This window comes from Cricetulus griseus, chromosome 5 (genome assembly GCF_003668045.3).
Source record: "Cricetulus griseus strain 17A/GY chromosome 5, alternate assembly CriGri-PICRH-1.0, whole genome shotgun sequence".
Lineage (NCBI taxonomy): Eukaryota > Metazoa > Chordata > Mammalia > Rodentia > Cricetidae > Cricetulus > Cricetulus griseus.
This window is the reverse complement of record NC_048598.1, coordinates 57,696,552-57,722,729: the sequence shown is the minus strand read 5'-3', so window position 1 is coordinate 57,722,729 and position 26,178 is coordinate 57,696,552. Positions and strand designations below refer to the sequence as shown.

The window sequence follows — 26,178 nt, the reverse complement described above, 5'->3', positions numbered from 1 at the left end:
AAACTGTTTTCTAAGTAAAGTCCTTCACCTGTGTCCTTTAGTCCTAATAAAGAATGAGAACGGCAGGGATGGTGTGACAACCTCCTTGAGGCTCAGCTGTACTGGGGTGAAGACATGCACTTGCTATCTTTTGATACCCTGCTCCTCCCAGGGTGCATTCATCATCCTAGGAGTAGTGTCAATGGTAAACCTCACCCACAAAGCTCCCCTGTATAAGCCAGACTCTACCAAGTCTTATCCTCTATTCTAACAATTAAAGTTGGGAGTTTCTGAGTGCTCAGCTGGAGTGGCTGCCACCTACTCTATGCATATGCAAATTCCAAGCACAAGATGAGATGTGCCTTCACACCTGCACTAGTAGGCAATCTATGACTGCTGTGTTGTAGTTTCAGTTTTGACATCTCATCAACTCTTGTCTTGCTTGTGAGAGACTATGCTTGACTGGATAACTCACAAAATCTTTCAAACAACGGTATAAACTAATATTAGCATTATTCCCACTTTACTTGAGTAATGGGAAGAAAGTAGTGGGTTTGAAGAGATTGATGAAATTGCTGAAGATGAAAAAGTCACTCACACACTGTCTGTTGTGTAGCAGTTCTCCCTTCACCCCCTTTGAAATATTTCCCAGGGAAGTAAACTACTCAAAAAAGTCCCAAGAAGTTCCCGAAACTGACCACATTCATGAGGCCTCTCTCTCCCAAGTATACACACAATATAGACTAAGTCACTCTCAGACAAGCCAAGCAGCCTGAAAAGAAACAGAGACCAGCCAATCTGCCTGGAGGAGGCTCAGACTAACTATACCACTTACAAAGGACATACTTCAATCTGTTGAGCTGCCTACAGACTATGCAGTGTGCCCCAGGTGCCCAGCTTTGGAGACCTTTTGTGATGAAGATGGGAGTCATTTCTGTAAATAACACCTCACCCATACTTCTACAGGTAACCCCAATAAAACTCATTGGTTCACCAAGTTGGACTTTGATGGTATCTGTACTTTGTTCTGTCATGGGCTGTCTATCTGGAGTAAGTAGATGTGTGTGATGTGTCTTTCTAGGAAAATTTTCTCACACAATAGTATCCAAACATGAAATTTGACAGCATTGTGCGTGCTCTCAAGTATTATAATAAATGTTCCACCTACTACATTGCAGAGCCAAAGAGAAGCAGAACGAAATTTCATAGTAACCGTTATTTTTACATTAGTAGCATCCCAGGAGACTTTAGACTATGTTAGCACATAGCACATAGCACATAGTCTGTCTGTCCTTTACAATAGCCCTATACATATATGAGGAAGATATCGGGAGTTCCTTATTAGAGAAGAGAAGACGTTTCTAGGAGAGGGAGGGTGTGACTGCAAGCTAGTGAGTGCTAAAGCTCTCCTCTACAGCCATTCTTGAGGGTTCGAGTCTGCCTTGGCTATTCCTGCTGCACTGGTTCATATGATGATGTTTAACTTAGAAGCAAATGGATCTCCCAGATTATGACCCACAAGTTACTAGAAAGACTTGGGTTTGCTCCAAGGAATAAACATTTTAATAATAATAATAATAATAATAATAATAATAATAATAATAATAAATAATAATAATAGTTCTGTCTTTTACTGTTCACGAATTAAAAAAAATTGTATTTCAAGTCTTTGACTTTTATGACTATCACTGCTTCATTAATGATAAAGAAAAATAAAAAGTTCAGAGTTACTCTTACTCTCTCTCTATTTTTTTTATACAGTATGAAGCTTTAACTAAGAGCTTGCCCTCTCATTCCCATTTAAAATGAAGGAAACCTGCTTTTCTGGGAGATGGTCCCTGGGCCCCTTGTGCTTGCCCACATGGCCCTATGGTACCTTGTAAATCCCCATGGCACCATTCTCATACACCCTATCACGGAAGGTTTACCCTGGTGTCTTTCTATCTAGAGACTATGTCACTGACTATCCTGACTATGCGTGACTCTTAATGTCACTCCTATAAAATAGTAGGAACTTAATAAATAAAAGAATAAATAAGTGAGGGATCTCATTCTTCTCTTTATAAACTGCTCTGTGCAATTACAAAACCAGTCCCTAGTGGTATCCCTACTCTAAATGAAACAAACCAGAGACAAACCCTATGTTAAATCATTTCTGCTGTCTTATTTAAGACCTGTTCTCTGATCCTTTATGCCTTTGCAAGAGAGCATCTGCATGAAAATAGGCTCTCTTGTCACCTTCCTCTCTCCATCTGTTCCAGCTGTCAGCTCACTTGCTGTCAGTGTTCCTGGATGATATCCTAATCTCCATCCAGTGCCTAATTGTGGGCTTGGCGTCACACTTAGGACCCAGAGTGAAAAAGCCTCCAGGAAAATCCATTGCTAATAGTACAACCCCGAAAGGCCTATCTTTGGAAAGTTATTCCAGGAGTCTCAGGGTTTCCTAATGAAGAAAACTCAAAAAGTTATGACCTCCAATACAAGACCAGAATGCTCACAATACAGCCAACATTCTGAAAGGGGAGGAATAAAAATTCCTTTCTCTCACTCATATTTCTATTCTCAATTCCCAAACCCTTCCCCAACCCCAATGTTTACAGCTCATGAGGTAACTTCAGAGCTGTCACTTGAAGCATCAAAACAAAAACAATCTGATAAGGAGGTATGATGTTACCTTTCCAGGTTCCACTAAATACTAAAGGATCAAACTGTATCGAGATACGCTCTGCATCCCTAAAGCAAGGGCGGAAAGAATGTTGGCGTATTGCATCTAGGTGGGAAAGGAAAGGAATCCCAGAGTCTGCAGACATGCTATCCATCACTTCTTTACCTCACCTAGAAATCAGGACAGGCATGCTGGGGATAAACAATTCTGCCTTTATTAGTGAACTTGAGGCAAAAGGATTCAGTTGTTGCTGAACAGACATAGAGTTGAGACAGCTGAAGCCAAGGGACGAGAAAGTGTTTTTTTTTTTGGTAATTAGGAAGAACTAATTACCAAGGGTCAAGATTATAATAATCAGACCCTCCCCTCACTCTATAATACACCAAATCACAGCTCTAAGTCTAGTGGCTTGCTTAATGGACAAAAGACTGCCTTCTCTCCTATTGTCTTACCCAAATCTACTCCTAAGAGTTCAGATACTTTGCCTTTGTTATTTTATCAGCCACAATTTTCAATCTCCTCTGCATTTCACCTCCCATTTGAAAATGCCATACTTGGGGCTGGAGAGATGGCTCAGTAGTTAAGAGCACTTACTGTACTTGCAGATGACCTGGGTTCAGTTTCTAACATCTGCAATGGTGGCTCACAACTATCTATGTGCAGTTCTAGGGTTCCAATGCCCTCTGGCCTTTAAGGGCACCTCATGCAGGCAAAAACTCATACACATAAAACAAAAAATCTGAAAAACATTATTTAAAAGATAATCCCATACTTCAACTTTCCATAAAACGAAATACTTCGGAGAAACTCCAGCTTTCTAAGGCTCTGATGATTCTTGGCCAACCAGAGAGGACTCTTGCTCATTGCAGAGAACTGGTTAAATAAAGATGATGTAACTATACAGTGGAATTCTGTCTAGCCATTGGAAAGGGATTTGTGTGAGATGTGGGACAAATCTTTTTAGACTAACATGAGTGGTGTTCAGAATGTGATCAAAGTAGACTGGAAGACAGTGATAGAGGTACACTTCTGCTTGTCACGTGTCACTCCATAGCGTTTCTCTTGCAGGGCTGAAGATGGGAGCCCACAGTGTCACACAATGCTAGGCAGGCACTCTTAACTACTGCGCTACATTCCCCAGCCCCATTTATTACAATTTCCAGTGTCGTTTATTGTATTAAGGGGCACTCACTGATATATCACCAGTTGCCTGTGCATAGAAAATCTCTGAAAGTACAAAATGAACTAGTTTCACTCAATGGCAGAAGGGAGAAAAGGATGCATGCGGTAAGGTAAGGCTCTACTTTTTCCCTAGTTTCCTTTTGAAATATTTGAGTCTTTTTACAATGCAACAAGAAAAGAAGAAGATGCCGGGGGATGGTGTCTACAGAAGATGAGTGACAGACACAAAGACAAGGCGGTCAGAAAACATTTTCTTATATTAAGGAGGAGATTGCTGAGCCTTTTTCTTTTAGCTGCTCAGCAGGGCATAGAGGAAACGCCTGTGACCAGCAGCTGACTTGAGTTCTGGGTTCAGCTGTTGATGAAGGCCTTGTTCAAGCTATCCATCCCACTGAATTTTCCATTATTTTTTCAAAGCTTTCAAGTGAGAAGGTTAGGTTAGATGATATTTAAAAATTGCTTCCAAGCTGGGTGTTGGTGGCACACGCCTTTAATCCCAGCACTCAGGAGGCAGAGGCAGGTGGATCTCTGTGAGTTTGAGGCCAGCCTGGTCTCCAGAGCGAGTGCCAGGATAGTCTCCAAAGCTACACAGAGAAACTCTGTCTTGAAACCCCCCCCCCCCGTCAAAAAATTGCTTCCAGTTTAAAATTTTATAATTTTCCACAGACTTTGCAAGACATATTTCAAATTTCCAACTGATGTCACATGGGCAAATTAATCTGATGACAGTCACAAGCAGACAGAAAACTATGTCAAGCTGTAATGAGGGATCTCTTTACAACTTTCCAAGAGCAGGGAACTCCCAAATGTGCTGCTTTGATTTTTTTTTTTTTTTTTCACGAGTATTGGCAAATTTAGGCAGGTAGCTCCTCAGTTTTAATTTGGGGATCTGATTGTCCACTTCACAACCACTACGAAAAAATGCTGCTATCAGAAGATAATTACCTGACACATTTCTGATCCAGCCACAAAAATAATGAATTCATGCAAATCTGATAGTTACTAGTTAAACCAAAACTAGTTTCTGATAGTCAAAGCAATGTGCACAATAATTTGATAAGAAGTACCAAGGCCACCAAATTCAGGAAATGGGTTGCAGAACCCCACTGTATTGAGGGTAACAGGCAGGCAGGATTTTAGAGGCTATAAGTTTGAATAAATTTATTTCTTTAGAACAATTATATTATGTGTCTCTGTGTGGGGCATGTACATGATTGGGCATTTGCATGGGAGTGCTGGCGCCCACAGAGGCCAGGATGGATCTAGAGTTATAGGCAGTTGTCAGTCCCTGGATGTTGTCCTCAGTACGAGCTCTTGAAGTGCAAGGCATCTCATCAGCTTTCTGGTTTGGGAGCAAACATCAACTTCTGAATATGTTATCTATTTGTTTAATTCAAAAAGTAGTTCTGTCTTAAGTATGGATTTTCATGTCCAAAATTTCTTTTCTTACTTTTTGTTGGGAGTGTATTATGTGCCAGAGTCAGCGCTAGTCACAGTGTCTTCCTCAATTGCTCTTAACCTTATTTATTGAGGCAAGGACTCACACGGGACCTGCAGCTAGACTGGCTGGCTAGTAAGACCCAGGGATCTATCCTCCTGTGTCTGCTCCCCAGCATGGCAGAGAATCAGCGAATAACTTCATAGTCATTGATGCATGGGTTGATGATGATGATGGTAAAGTGAATGGCAGTTACTGAACACCATGAACTAGGCAATGTGTCATTCCATCTTTTTGTCTAGATTTGCATTTGCTTAGAAAATGTGATATGGGCTGGACACAGAGTTCATTGTTACAGCTCTTGCCTAGCACATATGAAAATTCCACCAAGAAAACAAACAAAACCCCCAAAACAGCTAGAACATATAACTGGATGACACAAATTTACAATGCAATATATACAAAGGTGTCTTTTTTTTGTAAGTAATAATTTTAAATACATGCTCATATGTACTTTCTTCTTTTTGAGTTTAATGACCATGTTTTAAAATGTTTTTTTTATAGTGAAATGTGTTATATGTTTCTAGATTTAAAAATAAAATCACTTAAATTTTTCTTTATATAACAAAAAATGTTCAGTTGTTTTAGAACAATACTCTTAAATCATACCCTTTTAAAGTTTTCTTTGGGATTTAAAACAACAAAACCACCAAAGACTTGACTTAACTAACTGAAACAGATTTACAAAAACACCAATCAATCATATTAGTGCTCTTAAAGAAAAAAGGACAATGTTCAAAGAAAAATTAAACAAATTGTCCCAGCTGGAAGAAAAAATCTAATTTGCTTCATGCTGAGTGTGCTTCATGACTGGAAGACAAGGGAAGTCCTTTTATTTGGTCAGTGTGCATTTTCAATGGCCATGTTTCATCTTACAACTGCAAAGTCATTTTTTCCCTTTCTTGGACATCAAAAGATAAGGAAATAAATCTTAGTACAAGTAATAGGTCCTACTTGGCAAGTTTAAGATAATTTTAAAAAGCAGCATAAAAGACCAGCTAGAAACCTTTCAAAGAGCTATTAATACACACACACACACACACACACACACACACACACACCTATCTATGAAAAACTGAGAACAATGAGTAAAATATACTGCTTTAGAATTCTTGATAATTACCAATATTATGAAAAATAACTTCCTAATAATGAAAGTTATATGATAATGCATTCAAATCACCCAGGGAGACTTTAGACTTTTTAAACCAAGATACATATTGGCAAGGATATTTGAATATAGTTCTCAAAAACCAAGAAACTAAGTCCCTTGTCATGATCTTCTGTGGCTGACAGGGCTACTTTGAAATGAAAGCCTATTATCTGGTTGAAGTTTTCTCAAATTTCTTTTTTCCTAGTAGTTAATTTAGGAGCATCCCTTTCCTTGAGGTCCCCGGTAGATATGAACGACTTGTAGATGTGTGGCTTTAAGTGACGTGGCTTTAAGAGATGTGTGCAAGTAGGCCAGATTCAAATCTAGTGTATTCATAGCTTGCCTTTCAGACAGTTGACAAAAACTCTTGAGTTCACAGTGTCTGCACATGCTCCTTTAAGGCCAGTGAGTGCCCTTACCGTGAAATAAAATTGTTCCGTCTCTTGCTGGTTAGCTCTCCTCTTAGCAATGCTGGGCTTGCTCATGAAAGTTTCTGAGACTGTTGACTTTACAGACTCCATAGAATTGCTGTACTGGAAGCAGTCAGACACATCAAAATCCTCAACAGTCACGATGTCTTGAATGGTCTGCAGGGTAGCCTCCATTGTCTTTTTCACCTATAACCATTATGGCCAAAGCAATCATGAGAGGCAGGCTATGCAATAGCAGGCGATGGAGCACCTAGAAGCTGGAGAGGAAGTACGCCTCTCAAGAGATGGGTAGGGAAGGAAGGAGGGTGCCAGCAGAGACGACAGTGCTAAGTGAGTGATGGACATCACAGGGACTCTGCTTCAGCATGCTGCTCTCTCCAGTGAACACCTAAACACTACTTCTTTTCTGCTTTGTACCTAACCAGCTCTTCTATGTAATGGTGACTTTTTTCAAAAAGACTTATTGTATGTATAAGGATGTTTTGCCAGCATATGTGTATGTCATGCAGCCTGGTGCCTGTGGAGGCCAGAAGAGGGTGTTGGAGCTCAGGGTGGTTATGAGGTTGAAGTTCTGGTGATTATGAGCCACCATGCAGGTGCTAGAAGCCAACCCTGGGTCCTCTGCAAGAATGTCCAGTGCTTTTAACCACTTAACCATCTCTCCAACCCCAATGTTTACTTTTAAGATTTAATACTATTTCTTTATTATAATAGAAGTGCAAAGAAAAAATAATTGCAAATCAGTATTGCCATCATACCAGAGCTAGCTAAAATATGTGTTAAGTCTAGTCCTTCAATGCTCCTGGCACTTCAACCAATCAATGAATCTGTTTTCCTATTTGCAAATTAAGTAGCCCGAACCTATTCCTTCTTTGTAAAATTAAGACTTACAAGGTAAGAAGCCATCTGAGCTCAACAGAAAGCTAGATTACTGATCAAATTGCCCCTTTAAATTGATTATTAAAAGAAAATATGCTGTGTTTAGAAAAATAAAAGTCACCCTCTTATAAGATGATAGAGATGTTTAAAGTGTCAAGTTTGTTTTTGAAATGCTGGGAAAAGCCAGTCATGAGTGGGCCATTTCAGAGACTTGATATTGTTCACAGTAGCCAAGTGCCACTTTGATTAAATGTGTAGCGGGGAGGGGCATTTTGTAAAAGCTCAAAATAGAGCGCAACCTTTGGCAATGTATGAACAACTTCCTGGATTTCAAGGGCAGGATGCAACAGCAGGGAAAGCCCAAGCCTCCATTTGGCCAGGAAATCTTTGCAATAGACCGGACATTCTCTGCATGCTCCCTCCACCTGCCCCTGATGGACAGCCGCAAGTAGTTCAACAAGCACACAGTGGCTCTGAGCCTTTAGGGAGGAAACATACCTCTTCATTCTCAATCTTCAAAGTGGATAAGCGAGACTGCAGTTGTTGGCATCTCTGCACTAGCTCACTCTGGACTGGCTGCTGGGCACAGAGCTGAGAGGCCTGTCAGAAAGAGAAATGCAGGTCAGGAAGAGGACTCAGGTCTTTTGAGGATTCCAGTTCTCACTACTGCTCATGAAACAATTAACACTGTATTTTTTTCCCCAACTACTTACTTGGGAAAGCATGTAGGGCTTGCAGTTTCTACATGAAAATAAAATCCAAAGACAATGTGTGCGACCTTCTAGACCAAACAGTACATGAAAGGAATAGGGACAGAGATCCGTTTGGAAAGACCACATTTCTCTGGAGTCGATAGGCAGGCGGATGGTTGGCAGGGTTAGGTCTAGCAGGGTCTACAGCAGGGTCTTCTGAGGAGGCTAGAAAAGTGTGCCACAGGCAGCCCCTTGTCCACAAACCCAATGCTTTGGCATAGTGAAGAGTTCCAGCCAAAGGTCCAAGTGGTCACCTCTCTGGTGCTTTCCTCCTCATACTTCATACACCAGAGTTAAAAAGCAGGAGAGAAGTGGGCCAGGAAGATAACTTGCTGCTGTTGGCAGCCAGCATGTTTATAAATCTGGGCCATGCATGAGAGCTTTGGAGCACACATCGGGCTGAGCTCTGGTGCAATGCCAACAGACGCTGGCAGGTGCTTGGCTTCAGGCTATCATTGTATCCTACTAAGTATGGAATCCCCTGACCCCCTGACCCCAGTAAACTACCAACCAACTTTATCCTCTGTGAAGTAACAGCTGACCTAGAGCATCTTGATAAAGGTTAGGCTACGGCATGTGTAATCTAATCTCCTGGATGACTGATGGGAGGCAGAAGGCTGGGAGATGGAGGCTAGGATGCCATGTGGAGGAAAGTATGGAATCCCCTGACCTCCTGACCCCAGTAAACTACCAACCAACTTTATTCTCTGTGAAGTAACAGCTGACCTAGAGCATCTTGATAAAGGTAAGGCTACGGCATGTGTAATCTAATCTCCTGGATGATTGATGGGAGGCAGAAGGCTGGGAGATGGAGGCTAGGATGCCATGTGGAGGCAGTGCCTGTCACTTTATTACCAAGTGTCCTTTATTTAGTTCCTACTGGAAAAGAAACATCTGAAGGGAATTGGGCTCCTTCACGTTCAGCGAAGAGTGAGTATAGTGAGTATATTCATACACTTGTAAACCATTCTCTTACTCAAAAAATAAAACTTCTCTTCAAATGGAGGGGACTGGAAATTGACCTTTTCCTCTACTGACATTTAAGATTCCAACTGATTTGACCTCTTCTTCAGCTGAGAGGCTGGCCCAAGATTTAGAGCTGATTTCACCATGGCTTTTAGATAAGTAGACATAATGGAGAAAGCTTGATTGCCAGATGGGTTGGTGCCAAGAATGAAATTTCTGTCTCTGGCTGCCTGATGTCACCAGTCAGGCATCCAGTGCCCCTCAAACCTCTGGGTGCTTCAATAGTAGAAACAGGCACTAACTCGAGAGCAGTTGACATCAGCTCATGTGGCCCAAGAATACTACTGTGGCCAATTTCAGAGCTACCAGTTAAAACGCCACCTGAACCTTGGTCCTATTTTAAGGACTTCCAGGCAGCCCCTTCCTTCTGCCTCATATAACCTACAATAATGGAGAAAGACAGGCAGCAGGACCAAGGATGACTTGCCATTCCTAAGCCAGAATGTGAAATCATGGAAAGTTCTGGCCCCTTTTCTGGCCAAGCCACCGATCAGCTGTGTCATATATAGGGCAAAAGAATGATTATCAATTTTTAAAGTCACCCAGGCCTAGCGTGGAGCATTAGAGGAAAAATCACCTCCAAGCCTGTTTCTTTAAAGAGCAGCAGAGTTGCTAATACATGCTTTGCCAGTGATCTTCAGCCAGGATGCAAGGTAATGCATTCCAGCTGTGCTTTAGAGTATGGAAATGTGGTTCTGACAGAGCAAGGCGGGGACCTGTGTACCCATCATCTGGATTCCCCTTTAGGGAGACAAGAGAAGAGAACTCAGTCGACACCAGAAAATATACCAGTTCATTTGGATAATCCTAAATTCTACTTATTTTGCAAAGGATTCTCAATGGCAGCTGGAGAAGGGACTCAAAAGATAAATTTAAACAGAAGTCAAGGCAGGTGAAGAATGGGGCTTCCTGGAGTTTGGTAATACCCCTTCCCCTCTAACTTTAACTAACATGCGACTGTTTTAGTTCTCCATCTGTTAAGATGCTGACATCTCCTCAGCCACAGCAATGGAAACAAACTGTAAGGGCTTTGGTTTTCCCCAAGAAGGAAAGGAGAGAAACTATCGCACATTTTGTATGTAAGACAGAGATGTACCACTTACTTCACCATGGCCGGTCTATGACAGTTAATTGTCTGATTAGAACACTACTTCTGTCAGGCTACAGCAGGGTTTTCTAGAGTCTAGCTGCTAATCCCAAGGGAAACACTGCTCCTGGCAAGAGCACACTGCTGCTTTGTGGTTTCTTCTCATTTAGTTCTTTTGGTCTCATACTGTGGGAAGCTGAGGAAGCTTGGAGTGAATGTGTAAAAGCGAATGAAGTCCTAAGTGAATGTGCATTGTTGACATGGGCCTGGCCATGTCAAGGACCATGGGGAATGGCAAAGCCTTCCCCATGCTGGTCAGACTTGGGACTGGCAAAGCCTTCCTCTGGTCTGAACGTGAATGTTAACAGTGTGCACAAGAACAAGTGTTTATGAACAACTGATCAATGCACACAAAATCAACTGGAGCTTCCACATCTAGGATGCGCATAGCTGGAGACTGCTGGCCTACAGATACCTCCTACCAATACCAGCTAACTCCTCTCCTTGTGCTGTACATATAAACAGGCTGAGGTCTTGGTTTATTCTGTAGTTGGTATCCTCCATCAGAGCTAGCACAACCTACGTGAAACTTGCTTTTCTGTACACGTACCTGTGCTTTTCTTTATTCCCTAGCCACTCCAGTCAGGTTTCTGGGACACAGTTCCCTTGGGATAGGGTGGATTAGCCTCTGGGAGACCATCCACTCGACAGCTCAGGCCAGCTGAATTAGATGGAACTAATGAAGCTATGCTCAGGGATAAGCACATCAGTCAAAATCAAAGAGATATACTGCAGGGTGTGAAAGAATAGAGTGAAACTTACCTGACAGGAAGCCCCCTCTCCTTTGGATGTCGCCTAGATGTAATAAAACTATATACACATCTAGTACATTCAAGTCAGTTTGAGAAAAGGTACAGGATGGGGAAGGGCCTTACCATATCTCCCATGTGGGGCTGGAATTCAAATTTCATAGGGGGGCAGAAAACATTGTTGTACATCTCCATGAGTCGCTGCTTGTCACTGGTGGCATCTAGGTTTTCTACTGCATTTTCAATAGCATCCAGACCCTCATGCTTTGATTGCTCCAGATTTAATTCAGCAGACAAGAAAGTACGCAGGGCCCGGTTCAGGCTAGCGTGGTAGCCTAGGTCACAACACTGCTGTGGGAAGGAAAAGGCACATAAGCATACCACAGATATCTCAGGGCCTGACAAAAAGGGAAGTGGTCTCTGGGACATATTTGACCATATCAAGGTGACAGGAAGGAAGTTGACATTATGATTTCCAAGACCTGGGCCTCCTAGGTCAGTGGTTAGGCATACCATGTAGGGCACTAAGGTGGTTAGACAGAAGTAAATCTCTAAGAACCCAATGATAAGAGTTAATGAACTGCTATTGCATAAAAATGAGAATGGCCAAGAGTTAAAGAATTCTGTTCTATTTTCTGGTTTGTCTGGGGATGTCATGACAACAAAATTCAACAATAATAATAATGCAGCTTGCCATGGGTCCTCGAGGGCGGCTATAGTTAGAAGTCACTACACAGCAAGTTTGCCGGGCCAATGCAGTATTCAGGGGTCAAAAATCTGGAGTGCTGCCTTAGCAACAAATTCACGTACACTCAAATCTAGGTAGGTGGGGAAGGAGGGAATAGAAGGTTGATGCGAGTCATGACATCAATTTCCAGTGTTCTGCGACAAGCCTGAGCTGAAGAAAACTAAACTAAAAAGTTCTAAAGTATTACTGGAGAAATTCTTATCATCCCTGATGTTCAACAACAAAAATGAAAAGGCTACAAAAGAGGCAATTGTAGGGGTTGGGGAATGTTGGTCAACTGGAAGAGGGTTTGTCTAGCATGCATGAAGACTTAGGTTTGATCCCCAGCACTGCATAGACTGGGTGTGGTGGTGCAGGCCTGTAACTTCAAGCACTCAGAAGTGGAAGGCAGCAGAGGAGGATCAGAAGTTCAACGTCACCCTCAATCCTCAGCTATATAGTCAATTCAAAGCCAGTCTCTGTCTTTAAACAAACAACTAAAACCAGGGCTAAAGGGATAGCTCAATTAGTAAAGTCCTTGGGTGCAAATACGAGGACTTATGCTTGATCACAAACCTATGTAAACGAGCTGGGTGAGGGGTCTGTAATCCTAACACTGAAGAGGTGGAGAAAGGGGCTTGATGGTCAGCTGGCTAAGATGAACCTTCAAGAATCCTGTCTCAAAAACACAAGGTCAGGGCTTGAGAGATGGTTGTGTAGTTAGCAGTGCTTACTTCTCTGACAAAAGACCTGAGTTTGGTTCCTAGCATTCATGTTCGAAGCTCATAACTGCTTATAACTCCAGGTCCAGGAGATCTAATTCTTTCTTCTAGACTCACATAGGCACCTGCACTCATATGCACATATTTATTACACACACACACACACACACACACTAAACAACAACAACAAAAAATCAAAAACAGAACAAGACAACTGTGATGAGAAGGAATGATACTTGAAGTTGTCCTCTGGCCCCTCACACATGTGTATGCACCCTTACATATGTTAGTGTGTACACACACACACAGACACACACACACACACATAGAGGAAAAACACAAAACAGTAAAGGTAGAATGAAACAACCTTGGAAAAGCTACTCCTATCCCTAGACCTGTTTCCTTGACAGTCTAGTGGTTTTTAAGCTACATATCACAGCTCTAAATTTCAGTGTCAGCACTCAGGTTCCCCTTAGGAAGTGGAGAGGAGGGCTACTTAGCAGGTCTGGGGGCCTTTTTATCTTTACTTCAACCAAGACAGCTCTGCTCACTTTCCTATTTAGTAAACTGGGATTCTATGTGTGGTCTGGTTTGAAGAATAAGTTCTTAAGAAAAGCCCGAAAAATCCTTGGATTAAATGTAATCCCCAAAGCTCTTTTCAGCAATGGTATTCTGTAACACTATGACAACATTCCCTACCCCTCCAATAAAGACCCAGAATCCAAACTCCTTGGCCATCAATTATCGCCTCTATTATTTACACAGCTTTGATGTCCAGAGCCTGAGAGGAAATGTCAGAGGAAAATCTCTGGATAAGAGTAAGGCCATCTGCCTGATTGTAATTTCAATGCATCAATAAGCATCAAATTAATTTCCCTAGCATTTCCTTCTCATCATGATCACTTCAGGAACAGCCACTATTGGGGAAGAAAAAACATGTGACAGGCCGCCTCCTTCCAGGCATCTGACAAGAAGCTCAGCAATGGAGCACACATCGGGCTGAGCTCTGGTGCAATGCCAACAGACGCTGGCAGGTGCTTGGCTTCAGCAGAGTAACAGCAGTGACAGCATAACTATAGCCAGAGGATGGGAAAACATTCAATTCAGTTGGAGGAAGAGCAAGTGGAATCCAGACAAAGGCGGCTGATTGAGAAACTGCACGTGCAGGGAGGGCCCCTTCCTCCTCTAGGAGATGCTGTTGAACCTGCAAATCCTCTTGCCTAGCTCTCTATAGTCCCTGAGATGAACTCTGTAGTTAGTGGTGTAGTGCTGTGTGGCGGGGGACTGGGGGACAGCTAGGGGGAGGGAGGGCCCTGCTGAAATCTTCACTTTCCTCTCCATTCTTACTATCTCTATCCTAGTCCATCCCTTATTTTACAACAAAGCTGTTTGCAAACTGTCCTAATGATGTGATTTAATCACCCCTGTTGAAGAACCTAAAATACTTATCCCTGCCCAAGGTAAAAGTCACCTTTAGTTTGTACATGTAAAGAACGGTTCTGTCCACTAAAGTTCACATGTCAGACAGTGAACTAAGTATTATGTACATTCTTCATCTTAATCTTCACTATTACTCCCACTGAAGTCTGTATTAGCTTAGTTTTCCACACTAGGGAAGATGAAAACTTATTTAGGTTATTTCACTAAATAACCTAACTTGACCAAAGTTAAATAGGAAACAAAACAAAAATCAAAACTGTAATCTGTGTGTATATAGTCTATCTACTCAACATCACCTCTCTTTATGTCCACCTTTAGCCTCTTCTGTTGAATGCCAGTGACATACTTCCTGCATAGGACAGAGTGTTGAAAAAGCATAGGCCTCTAGCCTTTAGAAAGCTAGTTTATCCCCCTGGGCGGAAAATGGGGGAAATACCAGCTTTGTAGATGGTTGGACAGCAAATGGACAATACACTTAACACATCTGGCACTGTGCAGACTCAAAACCAGCAGCAATCACCAGCATCTCCCAATCTGTGGACCTCTACCCTTCAGTTCCTAGCAGTTCTTTTCTTGAAACCTGCTGGAAATGGACTCAATCTTTAAGATCCAAATTAAATTCTCAGAAGCCAGCCAGCCCTGCATTCCTGGTCCACTTGGACCCGATTGCATTCACCTTCATATGACCCTAATACACACAGTCATTCTGAGGCCTGCCATTTCATATTACCCCAACCAGAAAGTAGGTATCTTAGGGCTTTCTGTATCTTATTTTTGTTTACAATTTTTCTTATAAGGTCTCATTCACAGAAGATATTCAATACAGTTGACTGATGGATGCCACAGTCAAAGACTCCAGCCTCTCAAGAAATCATCTAGATAGATGGGCTGCATACTGCCCCAGATGTTCTACGTCTATAACCTAAGACCTGCAAGGGGCAAACCTCTGGATGACCATCTGTAGCTTCTCAGGGCCAGTGATTCAAGGTCAGACTCAGAATGTGCTCTCTGGTTCTGACATGCCTTCAGTTAGCCCAGGAGATGTGGACAGAAACTCAGCCTTCAGCAAAGAAGCAGTACCTGGCAAGGCTAAGTAAATGAGATTTGAATATTTCCCAGGAGGACCCCAATGAATAGAGGAAACAGACAATTTTGTTTATACTGGAAATAAAGTATGCTTTCCATTTTGGTGAGTTCCATGGTCATGTAAGGTTTCCTTAGCCATTTCTATGTTACATAAATGCTATAAAAAAACTTGCAGGAAACATATAATTTTTTATATAAAATTGAGTAACAGACCATCCCAATGTGTAAACTTTAGTCACAGTTCGTTATCCTTTCACCAGTTGCTAGTCTCCCTTAGAGAATCTAGAGAAAACCTAGAATAGACAAATGAGTGTTTCATATCACCTTTCAAATTCATATGGAAGAGAAACAACTGCCTTCAATAAAACCATCATATTGGGAAAGCCAAGTTCTTTTGTGTCCAATTTGGGTATATATGGCATCACAGACTTTCTATCCAATACTCAGCTACCCACGACAACAACGCCGGGTACTTCACTTACCCATCTGCTCAGAGGCCAAGAGATAGGGATACAGGTGAAGAAATACCACAACAGGCTCCTCCAGTTCTTAGAAACTACCAGGTGAGATTAAAATATCTTCCTTGCCTAGAGTCAAGTTTTCCCCAGTATGTGTATGATGTCTCATGTGGATTCTTATAGTTTGAGTTTACATTAAATCTTTTATTATACTATACAAAGAAATCGGAAGCTAGTCCTTATGTCAGTTTAATGAGACCTATTAAAAATAATTTTTTACTTATGCTCAGTGCCTTAAATGCAGATTGAGTCAAACCCAAAAGGAGGTAGAATGGTGGCATATGACACATGCAATAATGGCCTGGAATGACACTAATCCCATGTCTTGAAGCAACTTCTGGATACTGCTGAGATCATGAAGCCAGCATACCCAGGCTCCCTACTCACTCTTTGCTTCTTTGCTACAGAACAGTTTTGGCAATTTTAATTGCATAGAACAGCATGAAAAAGGAAGATAGATGCAAACAATGTGGATGATGCTAAAAAAATATCCTGGGTGGAAAAAAAATTGCAAAAACTATATTCTGGAGCCAGCAAGATGGCTCAGTGGGTAAAAACACTTGCTGTGCAAACCTGCTGACTTGAGATCAGACCCCAGAACTCATGTGTCCTGTTTTGTTTTAACTGTTGGCTTGATGAAACCTACCTCATCTGGTAAGAGAGTCTCAACAAGAAATTAGCTATATCAAGTTGGTCTGTGGAAATGTCTGGAGCATTAATTGATGTAAAAAGACCCAGCCCATTGTAGGCAGCACCCTTCCCTCTAATAGAGTCCTAAACTATAAATGAGGCAAAAAAAAAAAAAAAACTAGCTGAAAGCAAGCAAGTGACAGGCAGGCAGGCATATTCTCTTGACTAAATATGTAATAGGACTAGCTATTTGAGTTCCTGCCTTAACTTCCCTAAAACGATGGACTATAACTTGGGATTATAACTAAATAAATGTTTTCTTTCTGAAGTTGCTTTTTGTTAAGGTATTTATCACAGCAACAGAAATGAAAAACAACACATAAAAGTAGAAGTGGAAAGAGAAAAATGAGTCCACAAAGTTGTCTCCTGGCCTCCACACATACACTGTGGTATGTATATGTCCATATATACTCAAGTAATAAATAAAATAAATTATATTCTGTAAAATCCCAGCTTTGTGAAATTCTCCAACAGGCAATATTAATTTAAGGGTGAAAGAGCTAAATAATGATTGCCTTCAAGTAATGAGAATGTATCTTTCATATTTTGTGTTTCTTTGCTGCTTCGAGACAGCAACAGAGCCTAGCCTGTCTTTAATGCCCTTATTGCTTCTACCTCCTAAGTGCTGAGATTCCAGGTGTTTGCTGCTAATGGTACTTATTCTGTATCTCAATAAAAATACAGGTTACAAGAATATGTGAATTTCTCACAAACTCTTCAAACTGTAACAATCAAACCAATCAATCAACTTGATTAATCATTAAATGTAAATTATACATGAACAGAACATTAAAAGGACAAAATTTAAATGCAAATCTTGATTTAGGAGATAATTTTTCCCTCCTTAAAAAACTATGTGCTCAGCTACATATTACTACTTAAGGTAAAGTAAGTCTTGGTTCCTATCTTCTTGGATCTTAAAAGAGACTTACAGTGACCTTCATTTTAACCTTCAGCTCACAGTAAGAAATACATCACACACACACACACACATGCACCCCTAAAATAAAAATTACAAAAAAATCTCATCCATATAATATTGTGATACAATCTAATATTTTCTCCCCTATTCTAGTCTAATCATATGAAATAAGTTAAATGCATAAAAATGATTTTATTGCTCCCTTAATGGATCATGGTTCATGGTTTGAGAAAACTAGGGCATACGAATATCTCTTCTCTTAGGTAAAAACATTTACATTCTATTTGTAACACTGATGCTGAACACACACTGTGCCCCATAAATGTACTAAGTGGTTATAGAGAATAGAAATACTATTATAACAGCTTTTTAAAAAGAGTAACCTTGCTGGGCTTTGGTGGTGCACGTCTTTAGTTCCAGGACTCGGGAGGCAGAGGCAGGCAGATCTCTGTAACTTCGAGGCCAGCCTGGTCTCCAGAGCAAGTGCCAGAATAGGCTCCAAAGCTACACAGAGAAACCCTGTCTTGAAAAACAAACAAACAAACAAACAAACAAAAAAGAGTAACCTTTACCAGGTGTGGTGACACCTGCCTTTAATCCCAGCACTCAGAAGGCAGAGTCAGGTGGATCTCTGTAAATTCAAGGCCAGCCTGGTCTATAGAGTGAATTCCAGGAGAGCCAGGGCTACACAGAGAAACCCTGTCTCGAAAAAACAAAATAAAACAAAGTAACCTTGATTCTAAAAAATAAACAAACAAACAAACAAACAACAAACAAATATGATACAGTCAAAATAGAACCCAAACAAGAACAAATTTACTCATGGCCTGGAATGCTGCCACCCTGGACTTGTTTACCACCCCTACACCTATGCCTTGTTGAGTAAGCATTACAAAGGCTGTCTTCTTTTCCAATGGCTCTTCAAATCACATCCTATCAGTTAGGCTCTCAACAGGCCATTTATTTATTATCAGGGGAAACAAAATACAAAACAGTTTGCTTCTTACATGTTTTTTAAAACATCTGCTCATGTACTACAAAGGTTGTAACTCACAGAGCAAAATCCTCTTTTCTCTGAAGTAAGCGATTTTTTGAAACTGGTACACATATCCTCTAGAGGCAAAGGAAAGAGGACAAACCAGTAAAGGGGGTGCAATACCTTGTCTAGTCTAATTTCTTAATCTTATTTATTTTACCAAATGGGAGAGAAATAGCAGACAGTGGGCATAAAAAGTGACCAACCGTCTTCCTCATGCTGAGAATGGGCCTCTACCAACAGTGAAGGAGAAGAATAAAAAGACTGGTGTAGGGTTTGACCTCCACTGAAGGACAGTGTTCAGATTGGCATCAACAAGCAAAGAGAACAAAGAGGAGCCTGAATGCAGACCAAGGCTCCACTTACCAGCTGAGACGATGACATCTAAGGCCTTAGGAGGCCAAACCCTACAGATCAAAACTCCCTGGCTGAAAGGAAACTAGTCTGTATTTTAGAAAAGTTCCCCCAGCAACCCTGATGTAGGCCAGATTTAAACAGTCCAGGTCTTTATTTTACTAGGGGTAGAGTGGTAGGAAATAGAGCAGGGTTCCAGATTAGTTCAGAAGCAAGCCTAAGATGTGCTAATCAGTTATATAATAGTGAATCTGCGCCCAGATTCCCCACATGATGTAAAGCATAGCAGGTATGCTTGTGAAGAAACCAAGGTGGAAAACCACGTGCTGAGTCTTGCAAGCTCAGCTGCTATTGACAAGAACCCAAGGCAGATACCAGGTCTCAGAAAGAATACTGCTGATGTCCTAGAGACTGGACTGCTGATGCTCAATCAGCTGGCTCCAGGCGCACTTTGGTGACTCAAAGAAGACATGAGAAAGGGTTTGCTTACATAGCTTCATACAAAGCTGGTCCAGGAATTGGGCTGGACTACATTCTGAATGTGAGAGACATTTTAGGACACAGAGATTGAGGAGAAGCAGTAAGAAATCAAAGCAAAGCGTAACCCACAAATAAAACATGTATGCGTACTAGCCCCCCTTCCTTTTTTCATTTTTGTGCCATTTTCTCAAAAGAGAACAGAGCAGATAGCAGTAGCATCTGGATGCCATCTAGATAGGACCCTAGTCTGCAGCACAATGCAGACCCAAAACCTTGGGCAAGTAGGTCTCTAAGCTCTCTGGATCACAAATTAAGAGAGCATTGAGTATCTATAAGAGTGATGTGACAATGAAATTAGAAAACAACAAGAAACATGGATTGTTATATAAACATAAAGGAAGGCATTTTAACTCTTGTGTTGCTTCTTTCTACAAGCTTCTGATATAAGAGACTATTATTTGACAAACAGAAGAGCACATGGGTTTAGGAATCAGAATTTGGTACAAATTTTGTCTCAGCCTTTTACTAATTCTGGGTAAATCACTAAACTCTCTGAATGTCAGTCAATATTATAGATGGTATTTGCTTTTCTCTCATGAATGCTGTGAGGAATGAATGATATCAAGTGTAAAGTGCATCACCTTTACACAGTGGATCATGGCTGCTACCTTCAAATTGGTCTCAAAGTGGCCAACATGTCTGAACACAGAAATGGGGAACATGTGAAGTGTAGGCTTCTGAAATGAGGCAAAGAGATACCCACAGCCTCCCACACCAGCTTTAAGTACTTACATCGATAATATCAGACAGGTCATGGATATAGTACTTGAAGACAGATGCATTGGTTGCCTCCAAAGCCAGTAAGTACTCATTCCGGGCTTTAATGGCCTTCAGCTTATTCTCTGTGTACTTGGCTTGTCGCTAAAAAGAAAACACAAGTTCACTTTTAGTCATTTTTTAAAGTTAAAAACATTAAAAATGTTTACTTATTTCATATGATGTGGTATGTGTGTGTGTGTGTGTTTCCATGCACATATGCCTTTGTGTTTTTGTGGAGATTGGAGGGCAATTTGTAGAAGTCATTTCTCTCCTATCATGTGGGTTCCTGGGATTGAACTCGGGTTGTCAGGCTCAGTGGCAGTGACTTATCCGATGAGCCATTTTGCTGACCCATCACTATTACTTTTTAAAATAGAGGTCAAAACTGTTCTGTGAGAGGTGAAGGACAGCACGCCAAGAGCTTCCACTTTGCTGCTACTCCCTGTGTACATCTGCTTTAAGCTGGATTCTAATTCTGATTAATGAGATGAATATGGTTCAGATGTGTACTCTACTTTGATTCTGTCTTCACATACTATTCTCCACCCTTGCTGTCACCCTGGAGAAGGTACTTCCACGTCTCCCGTGAACCCTGGTATTTTAAAGCCAAACTACAAGGTCCACAGTCTCCCCTACTTCTTAAAGCAATAGGACATTCAACTCCATTTGGAAAATGAGCTGAGTAAGGTGACTACTGATTCTTGTCAATACACTTGAAATTGAAGTCTGAGAATTCATATGCTTAGGTTCTCCAATAGCTAGGATTCATGGTAAGACAAAGAATGATTCGGCACTAAAGGAACTAGAGCTGCTTTGTTTAGCTCTTCATGACACCTACTGGGGAATTCCTCAATCCTGCCTTCTGAACATCCCTTTCTGTCTCTAGAGTTGCCAGAGCACATCTACCTTCTCCTTCATCTTCTCAATCTTCTTCACAGAGCTCCTCCGGACATGTTTCTCCTCAATGCGGACATTGGCAGTGGAATCAGGGGAGCGGGGTGTCTGCCGGTCCTCTTGCTTCACTGATTTACCAATTTGCTTCTCTTCTTGCTTCTCTGCTTCCTTTAGTTTGCTCTGAGCACTGATACTGTCAGCATTGTACATGTGGTATGTTTTCATGACCTGCAAGGCATTTCCATCCAGAGGTCACACAAATGGCATCAACTCTACATGAAGCAATATTCATATTCCTCCAGGGAATGTCTGGTTCAATACATATATATGAAGGACCATGCATAAGTATAGGATGGTTACTGCAATGATTCCATATAAGTTTCATCAATGTTTTTACTTTCATTCATCATTATCTGTAAGCATGACCTTTATATTGGCTCAGTAATCTTTATTGCTTAGTCACCGAGTGATACTAAGTAAAACAAGAAATAACAACACCTCTTTCAGACCCTAAAGGCAAAAGGCAACATGACCAAAGGAATACTCTATATTTTCAAATATAAAGCAAGGAAGAAGAAAAAGTTCCAAATGTTCTGGTCTGCTTTATCTCATTAGACACTTGCTCTCACAGAAACACGTCAATAGCAGTTACCACCCCTTGTTAGTTTCATTCATTTAACAATTCTACAGCCCAAACAATGTCCTGTGAAGGCTGTAGACCTGCATAATTCAGGTAAGAGGCTTTGAAAGAAGAAATTACATATCAAGTGTAACTGGGATTGGCCACAAGCAGAAAGTAACATAAGGCGGGGGACATAGGGTTGGGTATAGTGGTACATGCCTTTAATTCCTGCACTCCAGAAGTAGTACAGGAAGATTTCAGTGAGTTCAAGGCCAGCCTGGTCCACATAGCGAGTTCTAGGACACCCAAGACTACATAGAGACCTTGCCTTAAAAAACAGACAGGGAATGGGGGAAGGGAGGGGCGAGGGATAAAATTTTCAAATTTTCCAAAAGAGCTATTGTCCAGGAATTGAATATTATTTCTTGGCAAGAAGGCCAGAAGATAGAATCTCAGCTAATTTTTAGTCCTCTCAAATATATTACTTCCAGCCACACAGGAGCTGACCTTACTCTGCAGGAAATTTCTGTTTCCACATAGGCAGCTTCCAAATTAAAATACAATAATAAATCAAGCAATTGGAAATTCATGAGTACTGAAACTTTGATGCCATGAGGTTTCTTTGAAAAGGAGAAATAGAAAATCTAGGAGTAGAGTGTACTTTTGTGTGGCTGACAACAGAAAAGCACCTTTTAATATTAGTAATAATCTCTAGCATTTCCGTACACACTGTGTGCCAGGGATTTTATGTGTGCTACTTGACTTAATCCTCACAATAACTTTATGAACGACATGTTAGTGGGGCTGGATAGATGGCTCAGAGGTTAAGAGCACTGTCTGCTCTTCCAGAGGTCTTGAGTTCAATTCCCAGCAACCACATGGTGGCTCACAACCATCCATAATGAGATCTGGTGCCCTCTTCTTACCTACAGGGATACATGCAGGCAGAACACGGTATACATAATAAATAAGTAAGTCTTTTAAAAAAAGACATGTTAGTATTTGTACATCTAAAGACAGATAAGGAAGTAGGTCTCAATGACATTACCTATGGTACCCAAAGTCTTACAACTAGGTAAATGGCAGAGTCAGAATTCAATATAACGAGAGCAAATCTGAATATCTGAAAATCTGAATATCTTTATTCAGATAAACACCAGCCAAACGCAAGCCAGAGCGTGCCAGGGGCAGCGAGGCAGCTAGGCCAGAGAGAGGGGCTCCCATGTGCTTGCAGCCCCTTAAAAAACCTATCCCAAGTCATCCTGACCTCACCTTGACCAGCCCTTAGGAGGCGTGGTTACTGTGTCTCCCTACATTCAAACCTAGGTCTATCTAACTTCAAAGTCCACATCTTATCCACTAAGTCACAGTGACTATCTGCATAGGACCGAAGCTGAACTAGCTGGTAGGAAAGGTAAAGGACAGCTGAGGGAACCCTGAAGAAAGAAACTGATCTCTTTAGGAATGAAAGTGCTCAACTGAGGGCAGTGCCTCAATCAGGGGCTGTTTTAGACCTCAGATAATAATTGGCAATGTCTGGAAATATTTTTTATCTTAATCACTTAGAGGTTGCTAGTAGGTAGAGACAGGAATACATGGAGAGTCCATAACAACAGAGTGTCTGTTTAAGAATGTCAGTGGTGCTGAAGCTGGGGAAACCTGGGGACTTGTGGGTATATTTAGGATCACCTGGAGTTGCAAGAAGGAATAAAGAATACTGAGGTACAGTGCAGTCTCAATTATGTCTCATTTTAAATACAGAGTAATTTAAATATTCACCTTACTCCGAACATGACATCATTTCCTGGAAGTTCCACCCTGCTTATACTCTGTATATCAACAACCAATGGCATTAAAGAGAAAATTTGACCAGATTACTATTCTTCCTGGTGAAAGGGTAAGAAAGGCATCTGCTATCCTGGCTGAGGAAGGACAGATGAGGGACTCCTCTTTCTTTTTCTTACTTGAATGTGATTAAGGAATTCAAGCACTAGAGTAAAGCATTGTAACAGTATCTTTTGGGGGGTGGGGTGAGAGTAGTTTCAAGAAAGAAATTCTGTATAGCCCTGGCTGTCCTGGAACTTGCTCCGTAGAGCTGGCCTCAAACTCAGAGCTCTGCCTGCCTCTGCCTCTCAAGTGCCAGGATTAAAGGCCTGCACCACCACTTCCCAATGTTAAAAGTAATTTCTAAAACAGTGAATTTTTATTTTATGAAGTACAGGATAAAAAGGAAACATGGCAAATGAACATGGGAAATGAAATCACTCCAAAAGTTATGTTACTAGATAACAATGACTAAAACAACTATATATATTGTTCCTTACCCTTAAAGAATGTAAAGATTAAAAGAAAATAAAACATTACCCAATCTAAGAAATTAAAATCTCAAAGATAGCATGACTTTTTCCTTTGCATTCTCTTCCAAAGTTGGGAAATGTCATATATGCCTCACTTTAAAATATAAGCAGACAGCCAGGCATGGTGGCACATGCCTTTAGTCTCAGCATTCAGGAGGCAGAGGCAGGTGGATCTTTGGCTTCGAGGCTAGCCTGGTCTACAGAGCCAGTTCTAGGACAGTGAGGGTTACATAGAGAAACCCTTTCTCAAAAGCACATGGGTGCACGCGTGTGTGCGTACATACACACACACACACACACACACACACACACACACACACACACACACACACACACACAGAGAGAGAGAGAGAGAGAGAGAGAGAGAGAGAGGTTCCTAATGTTTTCTAGATTAAGCAAGACCAAAATAAGCAATATGTAGGAAACACAGTCTAGAGGGAGAAAAGGCTGAAAAGTTTATCAGTAAGAGCCCTAGAGAGAGAATGAGAATGGAAAAGATACAGCACCATGAAATAAGACCTCAGTGAAGGAAGTTAGGGAGAATATAGGATGAAAAACATAAGAGTTCTTGGCAACTGGCGATTAAGACTGAATTCTTGTACCGTTCCAAGGAACGTGACCCAGTCCCTCCCTGCAGATATGTAAAAGAGTTATCTCAGTTTTACTAGCTGCTTCACCCCTCCCCCAACATTAAAATGAAATGCCTTGTTTTCAGTACTATCTTTTATTTGCCTTTGTATCTCTAGTGCCTAATGATAGGGTCAAACAGACAAACAGTATCAGGGGACTACTAGCTGACAGTGTTTCAAGGGAACAGGTGCTGAATTTCAATTTAAAGCAGCTTTGCAACCAGCTGCTGCACCAAGTCAAGGAGACATATTGAGGGATTCAGGGATAGTACCGAAGGATAAAACCTCTGAGGTAAAGACAGTCCCAGAGAGTCCCACTACCTCTTCTCTCTCTCTCTCTTTCAAGTTGGCTCTTCATAGTCAATCCATGTGGCTTCCCTGCCTCCATATACACTCTTTTCTGTGGGGGCTTCCTGGGATTTTCCAGACACAGCCTCTCTGTACAGTTGAGGCAGACAATCCCAGAGTTCTTTGGGAAGCACTGCGCTCTGACTTCAAAGGCATTCCTACAACATCAGAAAGAAAATGAAAACCACTTTACCATGGCTTACAAGCTAGCCAGCTCATTGTGATGGACAGAGGGATAATGGACCAGCACACATATGTGCAAGAATCACTGGGGCTGCTCTCTGGAAGAACAGCTGTGGGAAACTCCCCCTGGCACAGAATGCTAAGTCAGGGAAATCAAAGCCCCTGCGAGCAGAAGCAGAAGGTGCAGAGGGGCAGCTGGCTACTTATGGTGGGACTCTGGATCTCTTGTTCAAAGGCATCTGTATTTAGAACTACCTGGGCTCTGCCCCATGGGTCATCAAGGTTTGAAAGTACTTAGATTATCAACCCTTGAGTAATTGGTCCCCTCCAAAAAAGTATTCATGGGGAATAGGGGCAGGTGTAAGAAGAGCACTGAGAAATAAAGAGGGTTTCTTAATACCCTGATCTCTTTTTCCAGTGCCACATGAATGACAAATAATTCCTACTGCTGACAGGGCCAGTGAAAGCAGAGATTCTTTCCTGTTTTCTTACATAGAGCAAACAAGGGAAATACTTAGAAGAAACTCTCCCCAAAGAGTTTATGTACAGCAAATAGCTTTCCAAAGCCACTATGCAGTACTATCAACTTCCTACTTGAGGAAACCACTATCTCATGCAGGGTGACCAACATCCTGCTTTCCTTAGGACTACCAATTCAGCACTGAAAATATGTCCCCAGAAAGTGTGTAGCCCTGGCTGGCCTGTAAGACCAGGCTGGCCTCGATGAACTCAACAGATCCACCTGCCGCTGCTTCTCAAGTGCTGAATTGAAAGTGTCTGACCATATCTGGTTCTCTCTTCATAAGCACTAGGCTAACCAGCAAAAAGGGATGGATCACCCTAATCTCAGGCCTATTTCAGATCAGTCCTAAACTAATCTTACCCTACAC

The 26,178-nt window shown here is 41.5% G+C and overlaps 1 protein-coding gene across 6 annotated transcripts in view; it reads right to left on the bottom strand.

Moving 5' to 3' along the window:
• Srgap2 (SLIT-ROBO Rho GTPase activating protein 2) overlaps window positions 1–26,178 on the bottom strand; it is a 224,883-nt gene that overhangs the window by 42,016 nt on the left and 156,689 nt on the right. For 4 of the 6 annotated variants that reach the window (XM_027417668.2, XM_035445604.1, XM_027417672.2 and 1 more), the window contains exons 6-10: window positions 21,162–21,377; window positions 20,229–20,357; window positions 11,588–11,812; window positions 8,286–8,387; window positions 6,897–7,094 (exon numbers count right to left, since the gene is read on the bottom strand). In XM_027417668.2, coding sequence (XP_027273469.1) covers window positions 6,897–7,094; window positions 8,286–8,387; window positions 11,588–11,812; window positions 20,229–20,357; window positions 21,162–21,377 — 870 coding nt within the window. Of the gene's footprint in view, window positions 1–6,896; window positions 7,095–8,285; window positions 8,388–11,587; window positions 11,813–20,228; window positions 20,358–21,161; window positions 21,378–25,078; window positions 25,253–26,178 lie in introns of those variants that run through there. The other 2 variants (XM_027417670.2, XM_027417669.2) reach the window with 2 other exon arrangements.